Source organism: Nanorana parkeri, unplaced genomic scaffold, assembly GCF_000935625.1.
Source record: "Nanorana parkeri isolate BGI_ZX_2015 unplaced genomic scaffold, ASM93562v1 scaffold291, whole genome shotgun sequence".
In the NCBI taxonomy this organism is placed as follows: Eukaryota; Metazoa; Chordata; class Amphibia; order Anura; family Dicroglossidae; genus Nanorana; species Nanorana parkeri.
Genome location: NW_017306559.1, coordinates 467425 through 495278, shown reverse-complemented (window position 1 = coordinate 495278; position 27854 = coordinate 467425). Strand labels below are relative to the sequence as shown.

The following is a 27854-nucleotide window of genomic DNA, read 5'->3' as shown; positions in this document are numbered from 1 at the left end:
TTGTTATCACTCCCAGAAGGATTTTTTTTTACAGCCAGCAATTCTTCTTGGTCGGAGCAGCATTCAGATAAGCAAGAATGTTTCACAGATAATGAGATGTTAGTGATTAGGTTTACATCTTGTCTGTTTTCATTATGGCCTCATTCACAGGAAAATAGGCTCGCGCGGACAGCTCCGTGCACGGCCATATCGGGAAGGACGGGTGCTGCGTGTGATTAGTACGCAGCCCCTGTCCTTCTCTATGGGAGTATGTCCCCTTAGTCCCCCTTATGCTCATCCCAAGTGCAGGTCCGTACAGGTACGTGTGTCCCGGCTCAGACAGGATCCATCCCGTCAGCGTACGAGTACAGACACCCGCACGGAAGTGCAGGGCGGCGTACAGCCGCATACTCCCATAGAGAAGGACAGGGGCTGCGTACTAATCACACGCAGCACCTCTCCTTCCTGGGAGCTGCCCGAGCCGGCCGTACATGCAGCACAGAGCTGTACGTTCCGGGCGTTTCTCGTGTGAATGAATCCTAAAGGTTATTTCATCCCTATCATATTCTTGGTCCCTTCCCACCGCCAGGAGCTGGCCCTTTAGCCTAGGCTCACACCTAACTGTTAAGGTGCATTTCAGTTGCGTGCACCACGTTACACGGCCCATTCCAATGAATAGGCTCATAATGAACTTCAATAGCCTAGAAATTGGTGCTACATTTTTTTTTCTTTCAGTGCACCGCAACATACATTAGTGCAGAACACATGCTTCTGCAAGGTATGTTGAACGTGCACATTCCCACGACTCAATAATGTGAATAGGCCCTTTAAAGTGGACCTTTTACACTCAATCAAATCCTACCCATGCGTCCCTCTACGTATGATCATTAATAATAACAGACATGTCAGCTGTAAAATGCTGTGATTGTGAAATACTGACACTTGCAGAGCATTCACTTCGCTTTGAAAGGGCAAAATGACTTCAGTTTGCCAACGCAATGCACACTGGGATTACCTTGTCATCAGCAGAGCATTGCTGGGAAATCTCATCTGAAATCTCATGAGATCTCAGGGAAAGGCATCTTCCTCCCCTGAGATGATGTGCATGGTCACATGTGCCAGGAAGTAATAGGAGAGCTAGTAATCTGCCCTTAGTAAACATGGCCACTGTCAGAAGACAAATAAGGTCTGCAAAGAATACAAAGCCTGCAGTTATCTAGAAGTATGTGATTGTAATTACTAAACTTTTCTAAAGGTGTATTTCTTGTTATTTTAAAGATATGGGTAAAGGTCCGGTTTAAGGATATCTAAACATTGGTAGCGTGACCTGGGCTTCTCAATCATGTGATTGGCTGGCACAGTCATATGAGCAGGAGCCCATCCTACCAACTGTAAACAGTGACCAGGAACTGTTTGTGATAGTGCTGGGGGCCCACAATTGAGAGTGCTACCCAACAGAAAAGCCGGCTGTGCGCATAAAGGCCGTGACACACTGCACGCGAAGCCGTGCAGGAGCGAAGCAAAGCTATCCGGCACGGAGCTTTGCGTGCAGTGTGTTAGCTGAGTGCAGTCAGATGATTGACAGCACCTTCAGCCAATCGGCTCGTCCGTAACAACCTGCCAGCTGTCGCATTGCGCTGGTTTATACGCGCGAGCCGATTGGTTGAAATTGTTCATCTCGGCACGCTCAGCTCCGCGAGCTCTCGCAAGCTGAGCTGCCGAGCAGAAAATTACATGACACACTGCTCACAAAGGCAGCGCGCCCCCGCTCCGCGCTGCTTTGCGTGCAGTGTGTCACGGCCTTTAATGTGCCTGCTACATAAAGCCCACCACCGTGCCGCTACATATATGCATACGACTGGCAATAAGGAGTTTAAGCTATTTCACAAATACCCTCACTATTGGTCACTCAATATGATAGGATCGCTCACAGAAAACGGACCTGCTCCTACAGCGTTACTTTCTTACTGGCTGAAACGCTGCAGATTCTTGCGCTCCAGCGAGGAAGAATGACAAAGCAACATCTTGCCAATTCGTCCAGCAAGGGAGCAACGCTGTGGGAGAAGGTGCGTGGCCTCATAGGAACCCTGTTTCTGGCTTTGATCTGAATTGTCCACGTTTGTGACATGTAACCTTTTTAACCTTCCTGGCGGTAATCCCGAGTGTGGCGCGTTTGCAGGGGGGCGTAACCGGCGAGAAATTCAAAAGTAAAAAATAAATAAATACTGAGATAAATCATACCACCAGGGAGGTTAAGGTGAAAAACAAATTCATCTTAGCATGGAGACAGGAGAGTTGTGTATTTGGGGACATTCCTAGCCAAAAATCTGATTTAAACTTCACTTATTATGCACAATAAGTTTTATTTGGACTCCATTAATGGCACTATTCCACCGAACGAATAGAGATCAAACATGACACGCATGTTGCTGGGCAGCACAAACTACTAACATGAACAATCTTCATTGCTTAAGCAAAGCCAACGGTAAATGGATAAGGTTTTTTTACCTTCAGAACAGGAAGGTATTTATCTGGCATAGAGCTGTAGTGTCTGCAGCCTGGTTCTGCAAAGCAAGCACAAGCCCTAGATTTAGGAGGAAAAAAAGCATTTCAAGGACAGACGTCTTCATTTCAGGGACCAGGGATGGAAATAGTAGCTGGAAATTGGCATACAAATTTAGGACAAAACTCCTACAAAAGGGAAAAAGCAGTAACTGGATAACGGCTCTGACAGAATTTACAGTAATACATGTGGCTGGGGTGGTTTCTGGGAGGTCTCCAGTTGCTGAAACAACAAATGCCACTATAGTACTACTACACACCACATGCTCGCATGGACAGTTTTTTTTTTTCTTTTTTTGCCACATGGAGTTTACATTAGAAACGTAGCGCCATATACACCCAAAAACAATGTTCCATATATCCTAGCTAAAGGCTAGTAAAAAAAAAAAAAAAGCCCACTTTTGAAACATTTTCAGTTAAGCACAGAAGTATAAATAACGGGATGATTATGGTTTCCAGGCAAAGACACGGCCTTCTGCTGCACCTTTAAAGCATAATCCCGGAGGTCTGTCTTGATGGTACAAATCTGGATACCAATCGTAACGTGACAGCAGCTATATGGTATCAGGTGCCTTGTGTGACAGTCTTTATTCCTGGGGGGAAAAAAACATTTTACAGTAAATATAGGAAATTATCAGCCACTAAAAACACTGCAACATGGATCACAGATTTCAACTTTCATGCACCAGTCTGAAGAACAATGTGCTGAAGCCTGTATGAAATAGGCCTGGGGGCTTATGAATGTTTATGGGTGTTCTGTTTGGAACACATGTCAAATGTAGGTCCGCAAACTCCCATAGACTTTAATTGTGCAGTACATGTAGCATTTTAAAGGATGCATTTGACCGGCTTTGACCCTATACAGGTGCATTTGCTATTCGAGCGCATGTGTTTGAAAAGCAAATGCAGTGTGTAAAATGGAGGTCTTGCATGAAACAATAAGGATAACTGCACTAGTTCTACTCCCCAAAAGTGTCCAAAACAGACAGGCAAAACATCTCCATTTCCAAGAGGCATACTGATTTTATTTAAGGCAGCTATAATGGCAATACAGTTTTGTGAGGTTTCTGTCTAGCAGCAGCACATAGCCCAAGTGCCCAGCACATGCAGGAGCCAATTACTACAGTTATTTGAAGCAGGAAATTTACTAGCCACCTTTCAAGGTTTTTTTTTTTTAGTTCAAGAAAATCATGCTAAAGCAAAAAGGTAATACTACTTTAGACAGCCATATGCCATAAAGTGACACTAAACTCAGGAGTTAAGCTTAAAAATGCATTCACCTTAACCAACAAAAATGCCTCTTATTTGTTTATCACTCGGCTGTAGATCCTCCAATCATCTCTGAATTGGTGCTGACACTGTCCTTCCTTCTGGAGGGGGGCTACTTTTGTTCCCCATGGTCCCTGTGTATGTTGTAAAGTAGTCACCGCTCCAAGCTCACTCCCGGGATGGACTATAATCTCATGTTTAGTTTCCTAATTTGTATTGAGATTGTAGTCCATCACAGGAGCGAGCTTGGAGCGGTAAGAGGCATTTATGTTAATAGTTAAAGTACTTGAATACATTAAGATTTAACTCCCCGAGTTAAGTGTCACTTAAAGGACAGGTATAAATTTAAAAAAATACCTTTAACCTCTTGCCGTCCGCAGTAAAAAAAACGGACGGACGGCACTGCAGCATTGGCGGGTTTCCGTCTCCAGACGGCAATTTTTTTCTGCTCGCGTCCATAAAGAGGACCTGTCAGTGTGCCTTTGCTATTATATAGGGGGTTGTTATCCCCCCATATAATAGCAATAACAATAAGTGCAAAAAAATATAAATAAAAGTAACATAAAAAAGTAAAATAAAATCACATAAAAAAAGGGGGGAAAAAACCCCCCAAAATGTTTAACTCCCCCACCCCCACGTTTACGCGCCTATAAACGTAAATACGCGTCCGGTGCCCCAGCGCGCAAAAATTACAATTGCGCTACACGCTACATATCGCCGCGAAGGTCGCAGTGAGAGAAATCATTTTAGGGCCATCAATCACTGATAACACTAAACTGATGAGCGGTAACAGCTTTTAAAGTGTCGCCTATGGCCAATTTTGGGTATTATCGTTTTTTGAGGTTTCACGCGCGCACGCAATTTTAAGGCTTGACATGTTTGGTGTCTTTTTACCCGACGTGACCCCGTCTTTTATATTTTACCAAAAAATTGGGTAATAATAAATGTTTTATCATTTAATATAGGGGAAACTTTTTTTTTTTAAAAAATTTCGGTAATTTTTCCTTTAATATAGTAAAAAAATAAAACCCCCAGTGGTGAATAAATACCACCAAAAGAAAGCTCTATCTGTCCCCAAAAAAGGGTATAAAATTCATTTCAGTACAGCGCTGCATGACGGAATAAATGTCAAAGTACCGCAGCGCTGAATACTGAAAAATGGCCTGGATGGGAAGGGGGTTTAACACCGCGGATGTCAACTGGTTAAAACGAAATGTGACAAAGATAAGAAGGTGCTATTGGAGCAAACCACAGATTTTGCTAAACAATGAAAAGAACAAACCTAAGGGATCTCACTTGAATTACCGGCCTCGCTCATAACCAGGGAATAGCTGTAGGAGAAGAGCTTGCAATGGCTTGTTCACTTGAATATTGTAGTTTTTCCCGAGGTCGTGTCTACAAGCAGGACAGCAGTACACAGAGGCTTTAAAGGAACGATCCAGGCAGGTCTTGCAGATGTTGTGCAGGCACTCGGTGGTGACCGGCTCGTACACCACTTCTTGGCAGCAGATGCACAGGAAGGTCTCTTCCACCTTGTTGATAAATTTTGGACCATCTTTAAGAAATGTCATCACTTCATTCCATAGTTTGGCATTTGACTCATCTTTTTCAATCAGGGCTTTTTGTTCTGAAGTGAGCTTGTACTTTTCCACTTTGGTTTTCTTGGACGTTGCCTCAGAATCCTCATCATTCTCCTCCTCCTCATCACTATCAGCCTTCAACTTCCTCTTCCGCTTGCCTTTGGTGGGAGGCTCCAAATCGTCATCTTCATCGTCGTCATCATCACCAATATTTTCTTTTTCTTTGTTGGCAACAGATTCTAGGTAACCCTCAGGATACTGCATGGTGAGGCCTAGTCTCTTTATCTGCTCCTTGCCCTCCTTGGTCCATGGGGCAGGTTCCTTGTCGTCTCTCCTGAGCAGATACCGCCACACGAGGAACCCAGATTTTCCTTTTTCGGGCCAGTACTTGACCACTTTGTAAATGCCGTCATACCTGTTGCCATCTTCTGGAGCGTAGCTGCTGTGCTTTCTCCCTTTCGCGTTGCGCACAACACGCACAGGCTTACCCGCCTGCCACTCCTTGGCTTCAGCCCCCTCCTTGTCGTTGATGCGTGCGTTGCAGTTCATGGCTAGAGCCCTGTTCATGTTGGTAAGTTTCTGGTCACATGACTGCTCAGCGGTGCGTTTGTTACCGGAGAGGTCACGGCCTCCACTGCCGGTGTAAGTAAACTCATGGCCGTCATCAGCGTCATCTTCGTAACCTCCTGCCAACACCAGCGAATAGGAGCCGTCATTGCTTCTCCCATGAATACCAGCCACGTGCGGCCTGTGCACGCCAGACTCGCTAACCTGAACTCGGAACTTCCACATGGTGCCGACCGGTACTCCAGGGATTGGGCCATAGTGATTGGACTGGACAATCGTGCACTGCCTGGAACGACCCACGCATGCCATGCCTTTGCCCCAGTCCCTTTGAGACGATGAGCTAGCGGACGCCATCCTGGCTTTCCTTTTGCTCTCCTTCAGCTTCTCCCCCGCCAGCACCACCTCGCTGGTGTCGTTCCTGCAATCGGGGCAGTACCAGTCGTCGTCTAGCGGCAGGGCTGTCAGCGGGGGATGCAGGCAGTACATGTGGAAAGCCATGTCGCACTCATCACACAACAGCTGCTTGGCAGGGTCCTGTTTACCACCGCACACGTGACAGGCGCACATGCGACACTTCGTTTTGGGGTCGTCCCTGCAGTACCGGCACTGGGGACCGCCTTGCTTGTTCTGGGGGGACTCTGACACCGGCGGCGTAGCCCGGGGCTCTTCAATCTTAAAAATCTCATCCGCAAATATAATTTTGCAGTCTATGGCATCCTTGGCGCCCCCCAGAGAGATGTTGGCGTAGACTTCCTTTTTCGGAGACTTACGGACAATCTCTCCGTCATACCAGTAGCCCCTCGCACCGGGCTCATCCGGGTTGTAGTTGACCATGACCACTTGTCCCACCGCCAGCTGGTCCCAGTTTAGGGTGGTCCTGGCCCGGGGTCTTACATCCTTCTCAGTCAGCTGCACCACCCCTTCCTCAGGGTAGTCCTCATACCGGATGTGGTAGAGGAAGTCCTCAGAAGCGGGTTTCCGGGTCACCTTCACCACCTGGGCCTCGAACCAGGCTCCCATGTTCAGGTCCCGGGCGTCCACCAGCTGGTCGGCCTTGTACAGGGCGAGCTCGGTGGAGGGGAGCTCCTGCTCTTCCTCCGGCTCTATCTCGGTCATCTTGGCCTCCTCCTCTTGCTCCTCCGGTACTTCGTCCTTCTCCTCGGTGACCGGGGACACACACACCGGGACCTGCCGCACCATCAGCTGCACGATGTCATTCAGGTTGACACTGTAGTCGAACAGCGTGTGGCCGTCCTCCATCTGCTTACCCCGGTAGAAGAGCCGCTGCCGCTCCAGCTCCACCCCGAACACCTCCTGGATCCGCTGCCGCAGCTCCTCAACCTTGGTCAGCTTGGAAAGGTTGTCGAGCCGCTCGGTCTGCCGGCCGTCCATGGTGCGCACCTGGATCCACATGATGGCTGAAGGGAGGCGAGCTCTCGCCGGACTGAAGCAATCGGTAACGGAAGTGCTCGGTTGCTGTGGCTTCGGCGTCCCCCGGCTGCTCGGTACCGGCGGGGAGTGTTAGTCTTTCAGCGCTGACTGAAGTGAATGAGAATCTCCCGCGGCACAGCGCGCGGTTTATAGTTTGGCGGGAAGGTTCCCTGCTCGCAGCGGATTGGAGGAGTCCTGGCTGCGCTGTCCAATCACAGGGCGACTTTCCAAGTCTGTCAGACGCCTGGCTGTCATCGGCGGTGTGTGTGAGGGAACACTGGGGGGAGGGGCACACAATGGGCTGAATGTGTGGGAGGAATGATCTCCTATGTAATAAAGTCTGTAAAACAAAATGAGCGTGATGGGAAATTGTCATATAAAAACATTCCACAGACAACACACTGAAATAAAAACATACATGTTTGTGTGGCTGCAAACACACCTTTGCATGTTTGCAACATGTGATAAGGGTGCGTGCACACGGGCGTACAGTAGTCTGCGTTTTGATCCATCAACTACAGATCGGAACGCAGTGGTATTGTATGTTATGGGCCCATGCACAATGGTCTGCAGCGTTCAGCTACGTAAACTAAAAATGGAAAAATCGCCCTTCTTGGTCCTGCGTCCGGTCATGTTTTTACAGTGTAATGCCTCATGGACATGGGCGCATAAAAACATAGTACGCAAATTGCAGGCGCATGAGAGCCTAGTACGCAAATTGCAGGCGCATGAGAGCATAGTACGCAAATTGCACGCGCATGAGAGCATAGTATGCGAATTGTGGGCGCATGAGACCATAGCACACAAATTGCGGGCGCATGAGACCGTAGTACGCAAATTGCGGACGTACTTGCGTGCCAGGGATACACAGCTGTGATCTACAGCCGGCCATAGCAGTGAATGGGAGTAGGCAGTTGTATGCGGGTTACGGTGCAAACCTGTACATGCGGAAAGCTTCACGCCCCTGGGCAGACGCTCAAACGCATACGCGGGTTTACACAAGTAGTGGCGTAAATGGACTATACCAATTCACTACTGATGGCGGCTGGATCTCAGGCGCTGAAATGCTATTTACATTCTATGGCCTCTTGCACCCGTGTCCATGAGGCCTAAAGTTTTCGGTACGCATGCCACATTTGTGCAATGTTTACTTTCGTGCAGCATCCGCTGCTGCTCACTGCTGACATATAAAGAATGTGTACCCAGCGGCACGGCCGTCTCTGGTTAAACACTATTGATGTTTACATCTACCCATAAATGAGCCATGTGTGTGGCACACGCGCAGAATGACCTCGGCCTGCAGCCATTTATAATTGTTCTGAGGCCTAAATGTGCCGCCATAGGAATGATTAGTTTAGTCCCTACAATTCTCACCACCTGAGGCTGGAGACGGGAGAAGAGGGTGTGTGCTGGCAGTGCAAGCTCAGGTGGGGGGGTGCAGTGCTGGGTGCCAGGGGTGCAGGTCCAGTTACCTGTGTTTTGTTTTACTACTTTGAAAAAAATAATAGGCTGTCTTAAGGTAACTGGCATCCTGGTGTATTGCATTAACTCACATTTTCCGTGCGTTAACATGCTTCACAATAAAGCAGCCCATTGAAATGAAAGGGATACAAAAGCAGGCAACACATTTTTTGCAACATAGTGCACCGCAATGCATTGGAGTGCACAAACGTGCGTTGTAGCGCATATGTGTTCCTTTAGCAAGTGCCGTTGACAATGAAAAGCAAAGCAACACCCAGACATATTTAACATGCATTGCGTTAGCGTACATGTTACCGCAATGCAACAGCGTGAATGGGCCCTTAAAGTGACCGTGTCAGGGGGTCAGCAACATGGCAAAAGCACTGTGCAGGTCTGGGGAAACCTTTTGTCAGCAGAACAGGAAGTGAGGAGAAATGTATGGCTGGACATGCGCTTTGTCCACACTCTCTGGCGATTTCTTTTAGCATGTCACACTCTCTGGCTATCTCTTGTAATATATTACCACTCCTCTAAACATCTCTTGTAGCATCGCCACACTGTCTGACCATCTCTTGTAGCATGTCACACTCTCTGGCTATCCCTTGTAGCATGTCCACACTCTCTGACCATCTCTTCTAGCATGTCCACCCTCTCTGACCATCTCTTCTAGCATGTCCACCCTCTCTGACCATCTCTTCTAGCATGTCCACCCTCTCTGACCATCTCTTCTAGCATGTCCACCCTCTCTGACCAGCTCTTGTAGGTTCTTCCACAATAAGAGAAACGTGATTAGGAGTTGTGGTCATCTCACTGTGATGATGGCCAGTCAACATATAATCCAGTCCCGAGACTTTTGAGGCCACAAAAAAAAAGGTGATCAGTCAACACGAGACCAACGGCTGAATCGCTGTTCACTGTGCCGGGGAATTTCCCCTTAGCTTAGTGAACGAGGTGAAGCTTTGCTGACTTTTGTCATCCAATCATGTGCAAGCAAAAATACTGTTTAAGCGAATGCCAGTGCCCTTTTAGGTCGAATGAAGCCCGACATCATACAACGCAGGTTCTGCAAGTCCAAGCAGTCATGTACACAGCCCTGCGAGGGCGCATCATTATGCATGCCTGGGCCTGCCTGGGCCTTCAGAACCATCCGCTGTCAGAGGAGAAGACATTACAATGAAGTGGTGGTGCTGCAACATTTAGGATTCCCCCACCGCCAGAAGAAGAAGAGGTGAAGAGGACATGTGACATCGCTGGACCAGACCGAAGACACCCAAAAAAGGTATGTGCTGGATTTTTGGATTTTGTCCTATTTGATGAAACGTCTGGCACCGTGCATGAGGGCAAATCTCTCTTAACAGAGAGGACAGCAGCAAGAAAACCAAGCAGGACCTGTAGTTCTTGTCTCCATCCACTTTCCTAATACCATTGATTTGGTTGTGAAATATATTTTGAATTCAAGCATATAAGACTGTTGTCATGTGTTCCCTTTACCATCAGTTCTAAGAATTGTATATGATGTTTTTCTTTATCTATAGGTGTTCCTCAAGCAATGTTGTAACGTCACATCGTGTAAAGAAGTCACAGTGGAACCCATGACTGCCGATGACTGGGAAATACTGGTAATGCACAATAAATCGTTTGGTCCATTGGCTTTACATTCAGCTATTCTACAGGCAGGGCCGGTGCTGCCACCAGGCAAACCAGGCAGCCGCCTAGGGCACACTGCTGCCTAGTGCGCCCTGCTACCTAGGGCGCAGCCTTGATCATTCACCCCCCGTCTATTTCAAATTGCAAAAGCCAATACCAGGCTGGCTATTGCACCTGCCCACTGAGCAGAGGAGCGTAACTGAGAGACAGCTCTCTTTCTCAGGTTGGCTCCTCTGCTCAGTGGGTGGGGTTTCAATAGCCAGTCGGCTATTGGCTATTTCAAATTAAATTACATCCACCTGTCGCCTGCAGAAGTGAACCCGCAGGAAAATGGTGCTCCGCAGGAGGGGGGGATTGGGTGTTGCGCAAATGGAGGGGGAGTGCAAGTAGCTGGTCTTGCCTAGGGTGCAAAAAAGTCTAGAACGGGCCCTGTCTACAGACAATGTATATACCGTATTTTTCCGTCTATAAGACGCCCCCATGTATAAGACGCCCCCAACTTTTCTTACCCAAAATTAAGAAATCAATATTTTAAATTATATAATGCATTTACACTTACCTCTGAGTCAATCACGTTATGCTCCGACATTACAGCTCTGGGCACTGGCTACACGCTCTGCCCAGCAACAGCTCACGTCAAGTACAAAAGATTTATGATCGGATTACAGAGACAAGATAACAGTTTTCTTCCAATCATAAATCTTTTGTACCTGACGTCAGCTGTTGCTGGGGAGAGCGGATTACAGAGCCACTCTGCCCAGCAACAGCTGACGTCAGGTACAAAAGATTTATGATTGGAGGAAAACTTATCTTGTCTCTACAATCCGAAGTTTCACTCGTCGTGAGGCTAGTTAGCACTGCAGTGGTATCGACACTTTCGGGAGTGTCGCAACCGCGGTTCTCCTCTCGGCCGTTTAAGACGCCCCTCTATGTTTAGGTAAACATTTTAATGAAAAAGTAGCATCTTGTACACGGAAAAATACAGTATTTCCTTTTATTTTTATTTTATTTTTAAATAACTCCAGACAAAAATAAATAGCCCAATAAAAGATATAATTACAGCTTTTGCTTCAATATTCAGCTTCAGTCCAGAGATTTCCCCTGCAGTAAATTTTTTCTGCTGCTAGATGTCCTCGGTCTGATGTTCGGCATCATTTAACCCACTTCCTCTGAGCCCAGGTCATCCTGGCTTAGCCCCAGTCTGTGACTGGACAATGAAAGGAGAAGCAGCACGATGATAAGCTTATGCCACTCTGCTTTCTCCTCTTATCAGCATGCTCATTGTCGGCACAGGAAGTGATTTGCTTCTTCCTCTCACATTCCAGCTCTGCTGTACAGGGACTGCAAGAGGCTGATATGAGGTCACATTCAGGTCCTTACACTTACAAAATACATTTCATGATGTATTAATGGTTACATGGCTGCATACTGTACATTTTTATACCTGACTGGAGTTCAGCTTTACTATGGCCAGAAAAAAAAAAACATTTTACATTTGTTTTTTCTTTTTTTTCAAGTAAATATCAAATGTTGCATATAAATATTGTGTGGCGTCCTATCTAGCCACCAGGGGGAGCTGCCTGCTCTTGTTCAAATGTTTTCTTCCATCTCCTTAGCTGCTTTGTTTTAAAATGAGTAGGGCTGGTAATGATTAAAATGTTCGTGTTCGATTAATCAAAACAAATTTTCGATTAATGATAACACACATACAAATCCAACTACATTGGCCTATACACATACAGCACAGCAATGAAGTAATAAAATGAACTAGGATTCGCTGGATTAGTGTGATCCTAGTTCATTTTATTACTTCATTGCTGTGCTGTATGTGTATAGGCCAATGCCTTGGCTGGCGCTCGTGCAGAAAGTTTATTGGGCAAACTCACCAGCCCAAGTGGCTCCGTCGGCTAACGAAGGGGGGAGGAGTCCAGTGACGTCACAGACATCGACGTCACCGGACTCCTCCCCTTCCCTTCGTTAGCCGTCACGGACATCGACATCACCGGACTCCTCCCCCCCTTCCCTCCGTTAGCCGACGGAGCCACTCGGGGAAGAGGGAGGAGTCCGGTGACGTCGATGCCCGTGACGTCACCGGATCGCCGACTGGACTCCCGGAAGCCAGCGGAGAGGTGAGTGTTTTCATTAGCGATCAAAATAATTTTAATCGATCAAAAAGTTTAACGATTAATCGAGAAATTAATCTTTAATTTCCGCAGCCCTAAAAATGAGACTACCATATTCTTCAGCTTGGGGTTCATGTGCTGTTAGCCCCCTTTCAGACGGGCGCCTTCATGCATGGATCCCCTCCTGATCGCAATGGATGTCATTGTTAAAAAACAATGTTGTGCCGAGCTAATAATCATACATATCTAATAAATTTAAACATATATATAAATGAGTAACATATATGAGCCTTCAAACAAATGAGGCATAGAAAATATCTACATACAGACAAAAAAGCAATATAGACAATAAAAAGTCCCAAGGAAAAAACAAAAGCAAACAATGATGATTGTGCAAAAAAAATTCCTCAGATGATTCGCAGCCAATCTGCATATAACTCTCAGGTAAGGATAATCACACAATGCAGGCAGACCTTCACCTCCACCCAGTGAGTGATGACAACAAGTGAGTGGTCACCTGGGGAGGTAGACCCACAGAGCTAGGTCAAATACGCTTTTTCCCTTCTTAAAGGAGAACTATGAGATGAGTGATTTCCACTCACCTCATAGTTCTAGCTGACCTGTGACAATGAGACTGTCACCGGTGTGTAACGGGAGGACGCTAGTTTGTGTCCTCCCGTTACCCTAAGGAGAACTATGGGGAAAAACACTGACCCCATAGTTCTCCTTTAATGGGGGAGGGAAGCCCATGCACAGAAAAAGCGATGAGGTCTCCTCAGATCACAGGTACCAGTATAAAAGGGGCCGTACGGTGTTTGCATGGATTTGTAAGTTTGCTCCGGTTTTCTCCCATTTGGGTCCATCAGCTGCCACTGGCACTAAAACATTTGTGGATGTTTGTCTGCAGTAGGGACATTAGACTTTATTTTGCTATGAGGACAGGGACTGAGATATGATAGGTCTATGTGCTTTGTAGGTCTGTACATGTCAGCCATTGTAAAGAAAAATAAATAGCTAGTTCTTCAGGGTGTAGGAAAGCATGTGATTTCCTCCCACGTGATAGCTCTGGTGATTGGCTATTTAGGCACCCAGCACTGTCTCATAGGGCAAGGAGAGAATTCTCAGCCCTCCGTAAGGTCACGATATGGACTTCTTCTGCTCCCCTTAGTAAATGCGGTTGATGAATGAAGGTTAGGTTTTCAAGTATATGATGCTGCTGCAGTGGCTTCCATTAAAATGAATATTATCTATACGTCTATAGTGTACATGTATTCCACATAATGGGTTCCACACCTGTAATAGAAATCTATGATGGACAAGCATTCCACATAATGGGTTCCACACCTGTAATAGAAATCTATGATGGACAAGCATTCCACATAATGGGTTCCACACCTGTAATAGAAATCTACGATGGACAAGCGTTCCATATAATGGGTTCACCTGTAATAGAAATCTATGATGGACAAGCGTTCCATATAATGGGTTCACCTGTAATAGAAATCTATGATGGACAAGCGTTCCATATAATGGGTTCACCTGTAATAGAAATCTATGATGGACAAGCGTTCCATATAATGGGTTCACCTGTAATATTTTTTTTTCTTATGTTTTCACTAGGAACTGCATGCATCTGCCCTGGAAACAAGCCTTCTGGACCAGATCCGTATAGTTTATCCCAAGGCCGTATTCCCAGTGTGGGTTGACCTTTACACCTGTGTTTACATCCAAATAGGTAAGTTGATCTTATTAGAATGATTTTTAAAACCACACCTCGGAGTTAAAGTAGAACTATTGAGTGTAAAATGTACTCTTTCCAATAGTTTGAGCCGGCATGTAACACTTCAGCTGTCACATGTCGGATCTATAGCTCGAGAACTGAGCAATCACAAACAACCGATTGCTCAGCTCATGGCTTCTCCCTGCAGAGGGGGGTTACTGTCAGTCAACACTCCCTGCAGGAATTACCCCTTCCCTTCTCCCTGTTCCTCCAGCACTCATTGGAGGGACAGACAAGGGAGGAGCTGGTTCTGGCTCTAGAGAGGCAGAGCCAGCTGTCAGTCAGGCAGCGGAGTGGATTGAAAGCTCCTGAGACCCAAAAGAGAACTAAAACAAAAAGGTTTGGTTATTCCCTTTAAACCAGGTGTTCATCGGCCGATGACTAGTTCATGTACCTGGGCCTTTGTCTGCATCTCAGCTGCTTTGTTTCATACAAGTCCGTGTGAATGCAAAAGCAAATCAAAGTAACTCAGGAGGAGCTTGAAGCAAGCTGAAACAACTCTGGGGGAATCTGTATGATGGACCTGAAAGCATATTAAATGTAACCTATTTTTTATGTTCAATCATTTTTATTGAGAGGTTTTAAAATATATGTAACATGTGCATGGGAATAACAAAGGTTACAAGTATGTAGAGACACAACAGAGGAAAACCATGGCAGTCAACGCAAGTGATACAAGGTATGAGCATACAATGGTGAGCGCTGTATTTTCGAAAGATAGGTTGCTGAACCATTGACTGCTACTAAACATTCAAACAAAGGCAAAGTAAGCACAAAAAAGGGGAGGGACCAAAGTTGGGGGGCGGGGTTAACATTCTAAAATTTCCAAATACATTATTTCGCTTGTACACCCCCTTCCCGTTTTACATATTTGTGTAGCGATTGGTGGAATCCACGCATTCCTGCCTTTGTGCCCTTTGGACAACCCAATGACCCTCTATGCTTGCAGCACTAAGGAATTGGATTCAGTACCTGCTATGTCATGGAAATTGTACATATCCCCCTCCCACCTCCAAAAAAATGACAGGTTAACCTCAATTTTTTGCTGAAAAATGAACACTACAAAGTGTGTTGTAGGGACATTGGACTATAATCTCCTTCACATGAAGATGTGAATGTAAATGCCTCAGTGAATTCCGTGCCCCAACGTGGAATATGCTTTCACTATACTTGAAGTAAATGATTTCACATCATAACATTTTAAACTATATTTATTTTCAGGAACACTAACACCGGCCGCAAGTTACGGCCGACTGGAACCTCTAACAGAGCTGATAGTGTCTCCAAAATCCAGAGACTCTGAAGACCTTTCATCACATTTGTCTCAATTAAGAACTGATGGTTCATCTAAAAGACCCAAAATGATGCCTCAGGAATCTGCACCTTGCGGGTCAACCAGTAATGAGGATTCCTCTGCATCTGATGGAGAAAATGAAGCTGCTGTAATCCAGAATCCGGATGGGTTGCCTTATGTTTCATCTTTATGGGGCGCACTGGGAAACCTCTTTTCACGTGCTCTGGGAAGGGAACCCTTGCTGGACTCGGGTGGCACTGATGAGAACTTGTTTGAGAGAACGGTGCTGAAAAAGATTGAGTTAGATGGAGTTTTCCGGGTGTCTCGTCATGTCCCTGATAATATAAGAAGCAGCACGGCTTTCATGCAGCATTCAAATGATAATACAGTTCAGGTCTTTTTATGGTTCCCAGAGCCCTCGGGTGTAACTACCGATGTGGTAGTATCATACGGGAGAATGGTAGAAGTCCCATCACCAAAGAGGCGTAAAAAACAACCTAAATCAAATGCGGAGCGATCGGCGGGGAAAACCGAGCAGGAGGAAGTACCGGCCAGGTGGCCGGAGGAAGTGGTGAAGATTGTTTGGCATGGCCTTGAAGATATCAAAGATGTCATCGAGTATGATACCAGAAATGGGAATACGCATACAGCAAAAGTGTGGGTCAGTGAACTTGTTTACTTACAGAATCATTTTGGTAATATCGCTTTATTCAGTTTTTATAGAAAGGGGTTTCTTGCTTTAAAACATGCCATATACTCACAAATTTTGCCCATGCACACTTCTTTAGTTACATATGACCTAGACCCTTGGTTCTCAACTGGTGGGTCGTGACCCAAAAGTGGGTCGCGAGCCTGTGTTCAGTGGGTCGCCGCATGCCTTCCACTTTTCTAAGTGAGAAGCTCCTCAGCCTCCCCCTAGCACTGCAATGTCAGTTCTCGTGCCAAGCAGCCATTCATAATATGCTGCCCGGCATCGAATGTCAGCTTGATGTGGGATGGAATGGGGCTATGGCTGCGAGGGAGCTCCATCCAACCGTGCATTGCTTACAGCTCCCTCACATGTCCTATAGAGGTGCCTGGACCAGAGTGACATCAGATTCTGTCTACTGGCACCTCTACACGGTGCACAAGGGAGCTGTACAAGCAATGCACATATGGATGGAGCTCTGTCACAGCACAGCAGCCCACACTGGACCCCAGGCTGAGGATCCACTCCAGTTCTCATAAGTTAGGGAGTCTGGGTGGATCTTAAAAAAAAAGAAAAAATGTTTTGGAGTGTGTGAGAATGTGTCTGTGGTTGTCTGTGAGATTGTATCTGTGGTTGTATATGTATGTCAGTGTTTTTGAGGCCCGTGCACACTAGTACAGTGCATTCATCGCATAATACCACGTACAGCACAATCACACCTACCGTGCATTCTGGAGTGGGAGGTGTGTTACGTTGCCATTCATTTGAATGGTGCCCCAAACGCACCTTCCACCCACAGTTCGTATGCCTGCATCCTGCATTGGAACGTGCGGTACCTCAATGTCATGCGTTCCATTGCAGTGCAGACATTGCAGACTTGGGTCGCAACTTAATGACCAAGGACAAATGTGGGTCCTGAGGTTACACAGCTTGAGTACCACTGACCTAGACTACAGTAGGTTTTGCCAAATCTGCCGGGGTGACAAATGCCCATATCATGAGCGGGACAATAGAAACCATTGTAAAGCATGATCCCAGTTGTTCAAAATCAGAGTCTGGTAAGCTAAAACAGGCCCTGGATTCTTTAATGATGAACTTCATTTGTGCTCTTTTTGTCTAAGTGATTCAAATCAAGCCGATATACTCACCCGATCCTCCGTCCAGTTGGGCTGCTAGACTGCTTAAATTTGGTATTAGAAGTGTTTTGTTATATCTGTGCAAAAAATACCTGCTGATCCTGCCACAAATCTAGTGAGCTGATAGCTTTATGTGCGCTCTGCCGTCGGTTATTTGATGGCATTGTTTATACCACCCCTTTATGCTGTGGCGAAGGTAAGGTGTTCCGTAGTCCTGACACACTTCCGGTTCCATAGGTTGACAATGCTGCTGCTTCATAGATAGAGTACAGTGATTTAGGAGTGACAGGAAGTGTATTACTGAACAGATCACTGGGCGCAAATAAAGGAAAACCAAAGCATGGACCTGAAAACGAATGCAGCTACCACATCTAAGAGCCAGTAAGCTACTACATAGAACCTAATTGTTTTGGGGTTTACATATGAGGGTGATTTCACACCTCTCTGGTTGCAGGATGTAAAAAAAAAATCTTGCTTGCATTTTTGGTGCTGCTCCCAGCCCCTTCTATAAGGATGAATGATAACGCAGGTTTTCCTAAAATGTATGTAAAATGCTCCTCAGGGTGCAACGTGCTGTCAGCAGCAGAATGCTGCATGACGAGGAGGCATAGGAACATTATATTTGTCAGCATGTGATTGGTTTTCTTGTTTTTAGGTGCCAGAGAGAATTAGGAAGAATCTGAATATTAATACATCATCAGCTGTGAGAATACAATCTCTGGAGTCACAGCCCAAGGTCCCCTCATCACTTAACCTGCGTCCAAAGCAACCTCTGGTGAGTGCTACATGTTACATCTGTACAAGACACATCACATGGAAACTAAAGCTGGGGGTACACTGAGAGGATCTATTTTGGGCAACTTTTGGGCTGAATAAAAGAAAGAGGTGTGCTGCTGACACATAGAGGGAGTTATAGGGAGCTGAGATTATGAAGGGGACATGTGAGAGGAGAGTGTGGGGTCAGGGAGCTGAAAGCTGGGGACAAGAAGGGGGGAAGCTGGGCACATGGAAGAGGAGGGGGTTTGGTTTGAATTTTTTTTTGTCTAAAATGTTTTTTGTTTTTTTTTACAGTATCTAATCTTTTTCTTGAGGGGGGGGCCTTCATGGATTCTTGTATCAGGGCCCTGATGTCACTAGTTATGCCTCTGCTTGAGAGTTTAATCCTACTTTAATTGTCTTCACTGTACTTTTGTCCTTTTTATTATTTTGTGCAGACAAACATCGCCGTTATATACTTTTAATCAAAATAATCTGCTCTTCTCTTGTATTTAAAGGAAAAAAACGCAACAGAAAATATAAGGTCTGCATTGAAATCCTGGCTTCAGTCATCTGGTTCCTCATCGTGGATTTCAGGAAGAACAGGCAATGTACAGCTCTCCGTTAATGAAGGCAGGTATCAGCAAAGAACAGTGTGTGTGTGTGTCTGTGTGTGTGTGTCTGTGTGTGTGTGTGTCTGTGTGTGTCTAATCAAATCTGGTAGCCAGCAAGAACATTTATATCTCCTTTTAAAATCCATACCAGGCCCTTATCCCAGCCGTTAGCTGCTCTCACCACAGCCTGTGGTTGTGGTAACAGGACGCTGAGTAGGAGACAACTAGCTCCGCCCCATTCACCGGCATTTCCGCCGCGTGGAACGCAGGGCGCTTCCTGTGTATGGTTACAATCGTAGGGCTGCTGATCATTGAATACCCTGTCCGATTTGCACGTGCACAGGACGGACGGGGAGGTGACAGCAGAAGTGCCGGCTCGAGCAGTCTGCAAAGCCCTATTGTGACATCCTGCTGTACTGATCAATGCAATATTCAAAATGATGAAGGGGACCCTGTGAGGCCCAAAAACGTTTGTATTTTGAATGACAAGTATGTGTCATGAAATGGATTTTTTTCACGTTTAAATGGTGTGCTGGTGACGTTTCTGGACTCTATGTGACATTCACGGTGCCACCCGTGGTCATTTCAAGCACCCGCCTGATCTTACAGGTTTATTCCTTGGAATTGGTAAGGAGTGCATCAGGACATATCTATATGGATCTTCCTAACAGGGACACATACAGTATATCAGCAGTAACACAACGCAGGTTCTATTGCTTCCCCGCCGTATCAAAACTAGAAATGAATTGTCTAGACTTCAGCTTGAACCAATTTATAGATGATATTGTTTTATAAATGATGAATGTAACCTTAGTTTGTTTTTCTGTCCTGCACAGATGTGGCAGAGTTCTCATACTGTTTGGATGATTCTATAGAGGAAGCAAGCCAAGATCAAGTCTACATCCTGTACCCAACTCGGCTCCAAAAAACTAAAATTCATGTAAATATCAAGTAAGATCCTTTTGCTGAACAGATTAGATACGTAAAGCTGGCCATCCATGGTTAGAATTCTGTCCGTTTCCGGCTGAATCAAATGAAATTTGATCACTGGGTGGCCCTGCTGGCACCACCGGGGCGGAAAATTGTTGGACAATCATTGAATGCATCCAAACAGATGCAGTCACTATTGGGGTATTTAGACGGCCGCAGTTGCCAGCAGGGGAGATTCCTTAATCCGTGCTGTTTACCTTGAATGTGGGAATCAAGCGATTTCTTTCATATGGTGTATGGCTGGCATAAGGGACTTTGGGTTTGTGTTGATTTGCAAATGCAGCTTGCTTTTTTTTTTTTTAATTCTTTTATTGTACAAAGTTTTCCAATTTACAATCAAAGCTAAACAGACAAGGGGCCAAAGCGCCTATTATTAAATCAGTGGGCGCAGCCACTGTATACATAAAAACAGTAGATAGAAATAGATGCCTATCAAGTATAAAGCATTGACCTGTGTGAGTATGTGGCATCGGCCATCAGGGCCCGCAGCTTGCTTTTTATATCAGTTTGAGATCAATCAGTAGCCATTGACGAAACGTTTTCTTTAACTCTTGGCGCTAATGGCTGCCAGCTGAACGATCCACTTGCTGTTGCATACTCTAAAGTTTTCAACAGTTTATCACAGTTTTTCACACAGACTTGAGGGGCTGCTCATCCAAGGCTCTGGGGCTTCCACCACGAACATAGAAAACAAAAGGGAACAGAGCGCCACCTCCGTGTGTAAAATCTTTATTAAAGGAGAACTATGGGGTTAGGGCTTTTCCCCATAGTTCTCCTTAGGGTAACGGGAGTACACAAACTAGTGTCCTCCCGTCACCCTAGGCTCAGTATACCGCGAGCATAGTTCTCCTTTAAGGAAGAGTATCCTAGTAGGCCTTGAAACGTCACTTCCTGATACAGTGTCCTGTCTTCTCATCTAAACATGCTGTGCTGGTGATATACTGAAATATACTGAGACGCCGCAGCTGAAGCAGATTATGTCTGGATCCGCCCAGCTGCGTGAGTGACAGCTGACTCTGCCTATCTAGAGGCAGAGCCAGCTGTACCCGCCCCCTCCCCCGTCCGTTCCGCCAGTCAGCGCTGGAGGATCGGAGCGGGGAGGGGGGAATCCAGCCACTCTCCTGTCACGGCAGAGAGCTGTGACAGGATCGAGAGGTGAGCGAACGCCGGTATGTGTTCGCTCACTTCCCGATCTACTGAGCCGACCTGTGACAGTGTCATTGTCACAGGTCGGCTAGAACTATGAGGTGAGTGAAAAGCACTCACCTCATAGTTTTCCTTTAAGATAAATAAAACAAGGGATAAATGTACTCACAAGCAAACATTTTCATCACACTTTAACAACAAACATCTGATTCTGATGAAGGGGCTTGCCCCTGAAACGTGTCAATCTTGGCTGACTGCGGCCGGTGGACGGTGATGTGGCCGGAGGCAACCGTGTTACATAGTCAGGGCGATACTATGTTGGGTTAACAGACAGTGTGGCCTCTTGTTGGTTGTTAAAGCCTGATGAAAACGTTTGCTTGTGAGTACACGTATCCCTTGTTTTATTTATCTTAATAAACAATTTTACACACGGAGGTGGCGCTCTGTTCCATTTTGTTTTCTATGTTCGTAGTAGCCATTGACAGTTGCATGTGACCTGCAGTTGACCTTCTTCTGACCTGCATATTTGACCTGCTTCAAACTACTTTTCCATTCTAAGTTTTCCAATTTACAATCAAAGCTAAACAGACAAGGGGCCAAAGCGCCTATTATTAAATCAGTGGGCGCAGCCACTGTATACATAAAAACAGTAGATAGAAATAGATGCCTATCAAGTATAAAGCATTGACCTGTGTGAGTATGTGGCATCGGCCATCAGGGCCCGCAGCTTGCTTTTTATATCAGTTTGAGATCAATCAGTAGCCATTGACGAAACGTTTTCTTTAACTCTTGGCGCTAATGGCTGCCAGCTGAACGATCCACTTGCTGTTGCATACTCTAAAGTTTTCAACAGTTTATCACAGTTTTTCACACAGACTTGAGGGGCTGCTCATCCAAGGCTCTGGGGCTTCCACCACGAACATAGAAAACAAAAGGGAACAGAGCGCCACCTCCGTGTGTAAAATCTTTATTAAAGGAGAACTATGGGGTTAGGGCTTTTCCCCATAGTTCTCCTTAGGGTAACGGGAGTACACAAACTAGTGTCCTCCCGTCACCCTAGGCTCAGTATACCGCGAGCATAGTTCTCCTTTAAGGAAGAGTATCCTAGTAGGCCTTGAAACGTCACTTCCTGATACAGTGTCCTGTCTTCTCATCTAAACATGCTGTGCTGGTGATATACTGAAATATACTGAGACGCCGCAGCTGAAGCAGATTATGTCTGGATCCGCCCAGCTGCGTGAGTGACAGCTGACTCTGCCTATCTAGAGGCAGAGCCAGCTGTACCCGCCCCCTCCCCCGTCCGTTCCGCCAGTCAGCGCTGGAGGATCGGAGCGGGGAGGGGGGAATCCAGCCACTCTCCTGTCACGGCAGAGAGCTGTGACAGGATCGAGAGGTGAGCGAACGCCGGTATGTGTTCGCTCACTTCCCGATCTACTGAGCCGACCTGTGACAGTGTCATTGTCACAGGTCGGCTAGAACTATGAGGTGAGTGAAAAGCACTCACCTCATAGTTTTCCTTTAAGATAAATAAAACAAGGGATAAATGTACTCACAAGCAAACATTTTCATCACACTTTAACAACAAACATCTGATTCTGATGAAGGGGCTTGCCCCTGAAACGTGTCAATCTTGGCTGACTGCGGCCGGTGGACGGTGATGTGGCCGGAGGCAACCGTGTTACATAGTCAGGGCGATACTATGTTGGGTTAACAGACAGTGTGGCCTCTTGTTGGTTGTTAAAGCCTGATGAAAACGTTTGCTTGTGAGTACACGTATCCCTTGTTTTATTTATCTTAATAAACAATTTTACACACGGAGGTGGCGCTCTGTTCCATTTTGTTTTCTATGTTCGTAGTAGCCATTGACAGTTGCATGTGACCTGCAGTTGACCTTCTTCTGACCTGCATATTTGACCTGCTTCAAACTACTTTTCCATTCCAAAAGACTTATATGGGGAAAAGAAGCCGTTCTAATGCAAACAAAACCCAACACCCCAGCACCCTTATGCTAATTTTCAGAAATAGGAGGAGTTAAATCCCCAAGGGAAGCCATATGTTCCTGTTAAACATCTTGATGATCTTGTTTTTGAATGCATGATTCCTTCTCGGTTATGAGTATTTCATATTACCTTGGTAGTGCTGCATAAATTTTGTGGAATGGAAATATTTTTGGGTTTAGATATTTAATGTCACCAAATACTGCTGTCTTCTGAAATCATGGGTCTTCCTTCTTCAACGCTGATGGCAGTGGTGGGTGGTCCTGACTCCTGGACAGCACAGCGCTCAGCTGCTTCATTACTTCATTAGTAGGAAGAAGAGGAAGGACTATGACCTACGGCCAGCAGGGTCTACAGTGTTTGTTTTATGGTTCTGAGGTCTTCTTGAATTTCTCTAGGTTGATATGGACTTTAAGCCATCTGAAGATCCCCCAAAAACTCCACAAGTCGATCAAAACCTCCCATATCTGAAGATGAATAACCTAGGGTATGTATAGCAATTTTGTTCCCATGAGCACATACAATTACTTTTGCAAACTAACAGTTTGTTAAAAGGACAGTCCACCCAAAACTAATATTTGGGTGTCAGGTAGATGATAGAAAATGAAACCACCTGTGGGGGCCATTGTGAGGGGCTCCATCACTTTTTGTTGGATTTTGTATTTATTTTATATTATTGAAAAAGTAATAGGAGGAGTTGGAACACACAAAGGTGGGTGGGAACACCCAAAACTATCAGGCACAGATTCTGCAAGTACCATTGGAAGTCCTGGCAGGTATTCTAAAAGTACCATTGGAAGTCCTGGCAGGTATTCTGAAAGTACCATTGGAAGTCCTGGCAGGTATTCTGAAAGTACCATTGGAAGTCCTGGCAGGTATTCTGAAAGTACCATTGGAAATTCTGGTAGGGATTCTGAAAGTACCATTGGAAGTCCTGGTAGAGATTCTGAAAGTACCATTGGAAGTCCTGGCAGGGATTCTGAAAGTACCATTAGAAGTCCTGGCACGGATTCTGAAAGTACCATTGGAAGTCCTGGCACGGATTCTGAATGTACCATTGGAAGTCCTGGCAGGGATTCGGTGAGTATCATTGGAAGTCCTGGCATTGATTCTGCTAAAACCATTGACAGTCCAAGATGTTGTATATTTAAAAACAAGTCTGCAGTGGTAGCTTCCAAATGTGCATCCTATCAGGCTCTTTTTTAATGAGTGTTCTCTTTAAAGTACCATTGGAAGTCCTGGCAGGTATTCTGAAAGTACCATTGGAAGTCCTGGCAGGTATTCTGAAAGTACCATTGGAAGTCCTGGCAGGTATTCTGAAAGTACCATTGGAAGTCCTGGCAGGTATTCTAAAAGTACCATTGGAAGTCCTGGCAGGTATTCTGAAAGTACCATTGGAAGTCCTGGCAGGTATTCTGAAAGTACCATTGGAAATTCTGGTAGGGATTCTGAAAGTACCATTGGAAGTCCTGGTAGAGATTCTGAAAGTACCATTGGAAGTCCTGGCAGGGATTCTGAAAGTACCATTAGAAGTCCTGGCACGGATTCTGAAAGTACCATTGGAAGTCCTGGCACGGATTCTGAATGTACCATTGGAAGTCCTGGCAGGGATTCGGTGAGTATCATTGGAAGTCCTGGCATTGATTCTGCTAAAACCATTGACAGTCCAAGATGTTGTATATTTAAAAACAAGTCTGCAGTGGTAGCTTCCAAATGTGCATCCTATCAGGCTCTTTTTTAATGAGTGTTCTCTTTTCTATGCAAGGCAGGAGATCATACTGTGTAATGTGTTTATTTTGCAGTGGTGTTGAAGACGTGCTCGTATCCTGCTATGATCATATTGTTCATTGTGTAATGGGGAGTCCATTGTCTAGATATCTAGTCTCTACATCTTCAGGGCTTCGGAGTGGAGCCATCCTCCTTTCTGGACCAAAGGTATCATTACATTTCCATTTGTCTCTAACATCTGTGCATCTAAAAAGGAACTGAACTCTGGGAGCTGTGCCCCAAATAAAAGACATTGTAACATGTGTTCAGGGAAAGGGGAGAAGAGCCAGGCACCCCCAGTGCATGCTCATGGAAAACAACCCTATTGGAAAAAAGTCCACTAAAGCCGGTCACTTGTTGAAGGAAAGCAGTCAGGGGTGTCTGCAGCTTATACCTGCTGATAGGAAGATAATTGCCGGGAGTGGACAACGTAGCCATCTTATGTCCATGGGTAATTTCAGGCTGGCTATAGACAAAGGAGGTCAGATGTTCTGATAGTGGTTTTGTAGCTTCCATCCAATAGATGGTGCACTCCAAGCAGTTCCTTAGTCATTTAATACTATGCTGTGAGTAGCCTGTGTAATTTAATCTCCTCCTATACAATTCTATTCACAACCTACAGCTGAATGAATCCGAGGTCGGACGTGCCCTCCCCTACCTCCTATACATAGCCCTATAGTTTTTCAGATCGAAGTCAAATAGTGAACAGCCAGGCCTTTCCTTTTAAAAAGACCAGCATGCTCTGCAAATGCAGTGTCATGGAAGCATTTTCTAAATGTGTATTTGTAGAAGAAGATTTATTATAAGCAATTAAATATATAAAAAAGATGACTTTATAAACTTAGCAAATAAAAATGACTGGCAACTATGATAGATTCACTTTAAAAAAGGATTTATATCACATAATAGCCATATGTTTTTTTTCTTAGGGCTGTGGAAAGTCCACCATAGCAAGGGCATTGTGTAAAGAAGCATTTGAGAGCCTGGAAGCTCATGTGGAAGAAATAGACTGCAAGGTGCTGAAAGGTACAATCACATCCCGCTGTACTTTTATATGTGATGTTATGAACGCGGCTTCACTTGGCTTCACTTAAAGGGGAACTGACTAAAATGATTGGAAATCGCTGAAGTCTCTAATTACCTAAAACAACAACAATGCTCTTTGCAGCCAGAGACCATGGGACCTAGACTGCCTAGGCTTCAGATTTTAGAGAGAGCTGGTGAACAGGCCGGAAAGGGGTATCTGTATACGCCAAATAATAATAATTATTATTATTATACAGGATTTATATAGCGCCAATAGTTTGCACAGCGCTTTACAATATAAGGAAGACATTACAGTCACAATACAATTTAAGACAAGATGGTAAGGAGGGCCCTGCCCCTGAGGGCGTACATTCTAAAAGTAATAATAAAGTAATATGATTTGCTAATGTGGAAATGTATCACATTGTTTTATATGGAGTATACATTTCACTGAAAGATCCGCTTTGAGGCCTGGTTCACACCTAGGCGTATTGCATATGCGCGTCTGTCGCGCGGTTGTCGCGCGTTTTTTTACGCGCGTTTCCGAGGGCTACTTGGCTGTATCCCAATGGAAACGCGCAACAAAAACGGCCCAAAGTAGTAAATGTACCTTTTCAGGCATGGGCCGTTTTGTAGCGCGTTAGGGACGGGCTGAAATACGCCAAGGTGTGAACCAGACCCATTGAATACAATGGGATTTAGATGTTTGAGCGTTCCTCGAGCGTAGAACGCGCTACAAAACGTTCAGGTGTGAACGAGGCCTAAAGCTGAACTCTAGGCAGATATACAAAAAATTAGGGATGCCCTGCTACCGGTTTTTCGGTTTCGAGTACGAGTACCGATAATGTGTTTTCAGTACTTGCCGATACCGATACCAGCATCCATGGTCCCGGATTATCAGGAAGCCGGACGATGGGTCATGACTGCCAAGAAAGCTGGTATTGTATAAAAAAACACCGGCTTCACTCCCCTCGCAGCGCTGCGAGGCAGCCTGGCTCCCTGACCAATTTAGGAAGCCAGGCGGCAGGTCATGACGTGCCTCCCGGCTTCATGATTGGTCAGAAAGGCAGGCTGCCTAGCAACGAGTAAAGCCGGCATTCTAGCCAATCAGGAAGCCGTGAGACGGGTCATTCCTGATTGACTGGAAAGCTGGCCCCATGTTCACTGCCGGTCAGAAGGAGATCTCCCTCTGACAGGAAGTTCCGGTAGCGGAAAAGGCACCGGAGCATTTGGGTGCATACGAGTACTCGCCCAAATACTCAGTATCGGCACCGATACTAGTATTGGTATCGTTGCATCCCTACAAAAAACACACATTTATGCAGCTCTGTAGGAGTGTAAGTACAAAAATGTGATCTGGTATCAGCCTATTGTAGTCTGCTATACAGTCTGTACAACAGGGCGCAGAGAGGGGGAAGGGGAAGCAGCACAGGAAACCAGTCAGGAGTGTTGTAAACAAGGAGCATGCTGATAGAGGGGGAAGAGCAGTGTGACAATGAGACAAGCTCATCAGTGTGCTGCTTCTCCCTTCACTGTCCAGTTACAGGGTGGGGAGGAGACCTGTAAGTGAAACTACAGCAGAGAAAGATCAGGCTTGTTTCCCTGCCAGATAGGAATGGACTATGTGGCAGAGCTGTGTAAATATCAGGACTGGATAGAGAGAAATACAAATCCTTTGGCAGGTAAAGCAGTTAACCTCTACAGTTTGTATCTCATCTGTGTATTTATCTGTTCCGGGAGTTCAGCTTTAATGAAAGTCATGATACTTGATTACAGCAACACCAAAGATGAAAGGTAGCTCCCTATATCTTCTACTTTTTTAAATTGTCTCCGTGTTTTAGGAAAGACGCTTGAGAGCATATGTCAGACTGTGGAGGAAGCTTTCGCTGAGGCAGCATGGAGGCAGCCAGCTGTCGTAATTCTGGATGATCTGGATCAAATTGCCGGTGTTCCAGCGACACCAGAATTGGAGCACAGCCCCGAATCTGCCCAGAGCAAGCAGTTTTCCTACGGTACGTTCAGGTCTTCCATGTAGCCAGGT

The 27854-nt window shown here is 45.7% G+C and overlaps 2 protein-coding genes across 5 annotated transcripts in view; one reads left to right on the top strand and one right to left on the bottom strand.

Moving 5' to 3' along the window:
* Positions 1 to 27854, top strand: part of PEX1 (peroxisomal biogenesis factor 1) — a 58372-nt gene that overhangs the window by 4502 nt on the left and 26016 nt on the right. For all 3 annotated transcript variants that reach the window (XM_018557602.1, XM_018557601.1, XM_018557600.1), the window contains exons 3-12: positions 10385 to 10468; positions 14240 to 14354; positions 15621 to 16354; positions 18173 to 18292; positions 18792 to 18906; positions 19724 to 19827; positions 23419 to 23507; positions 24823 to 24955; positions 25717 to 25813; positions 27655 to 27825. In XM_018557602.1, coding sequence (XP_018413104.1) covers positions 10385 to 10468; positions 14240 to 14354; positions 15621 to 16354; positions 18173 to 18292; positions 18792 to 18906; positions 19724 to 19827; positions 23419 to 23507; positions 24823 to 24955; positions 25717 to 25813; positions 27655 to 27825 — 1762 coding nt within the window. The remainder of the gene's footprint in view (positions 1 to 10384; positions 10469 to 14239; positions 14355 to 15620; positions 16355 to 18172; positions 18293 to 18791; positions 18907 to 19723; positions 19828 to 23418; positions 23508 to 24822; positions 24956 to 25716; positions 25814 to 27654; positions 27826 to 27854) is intronic.
* On the bottom strand, positions 5092 to 7385 carry LOC108787909 (E3 ubiquitin-protein ligase UHRF1-like). 2 transcript variants are annotated; one of them, XM_018557604.1, is made up of 2 exons: positions 5597 to 7385; positions 5092 to 5548 (listed from the first exon to the last, which is right to left on the bottom strand). In XM_018557604.1, exons 1-2 carry the CDS (start codon positions 7368 to 7370, stop codon positions 5112 to 5114), a joined length of 2211 nt encoding a protein of 736 aa, XP_018413106.1. In that variant the 5' UTR covers positions 7371 to 7385; the 3' UTR covers positions 5092 to 5111. The 2 variants fall into 2 exon arrangements, with proteins under 2 accessions (XP_018413106.1, XP_018413105.1); XM_018557603.1 differs by having other exon boundaries at positions 5092 to 7385.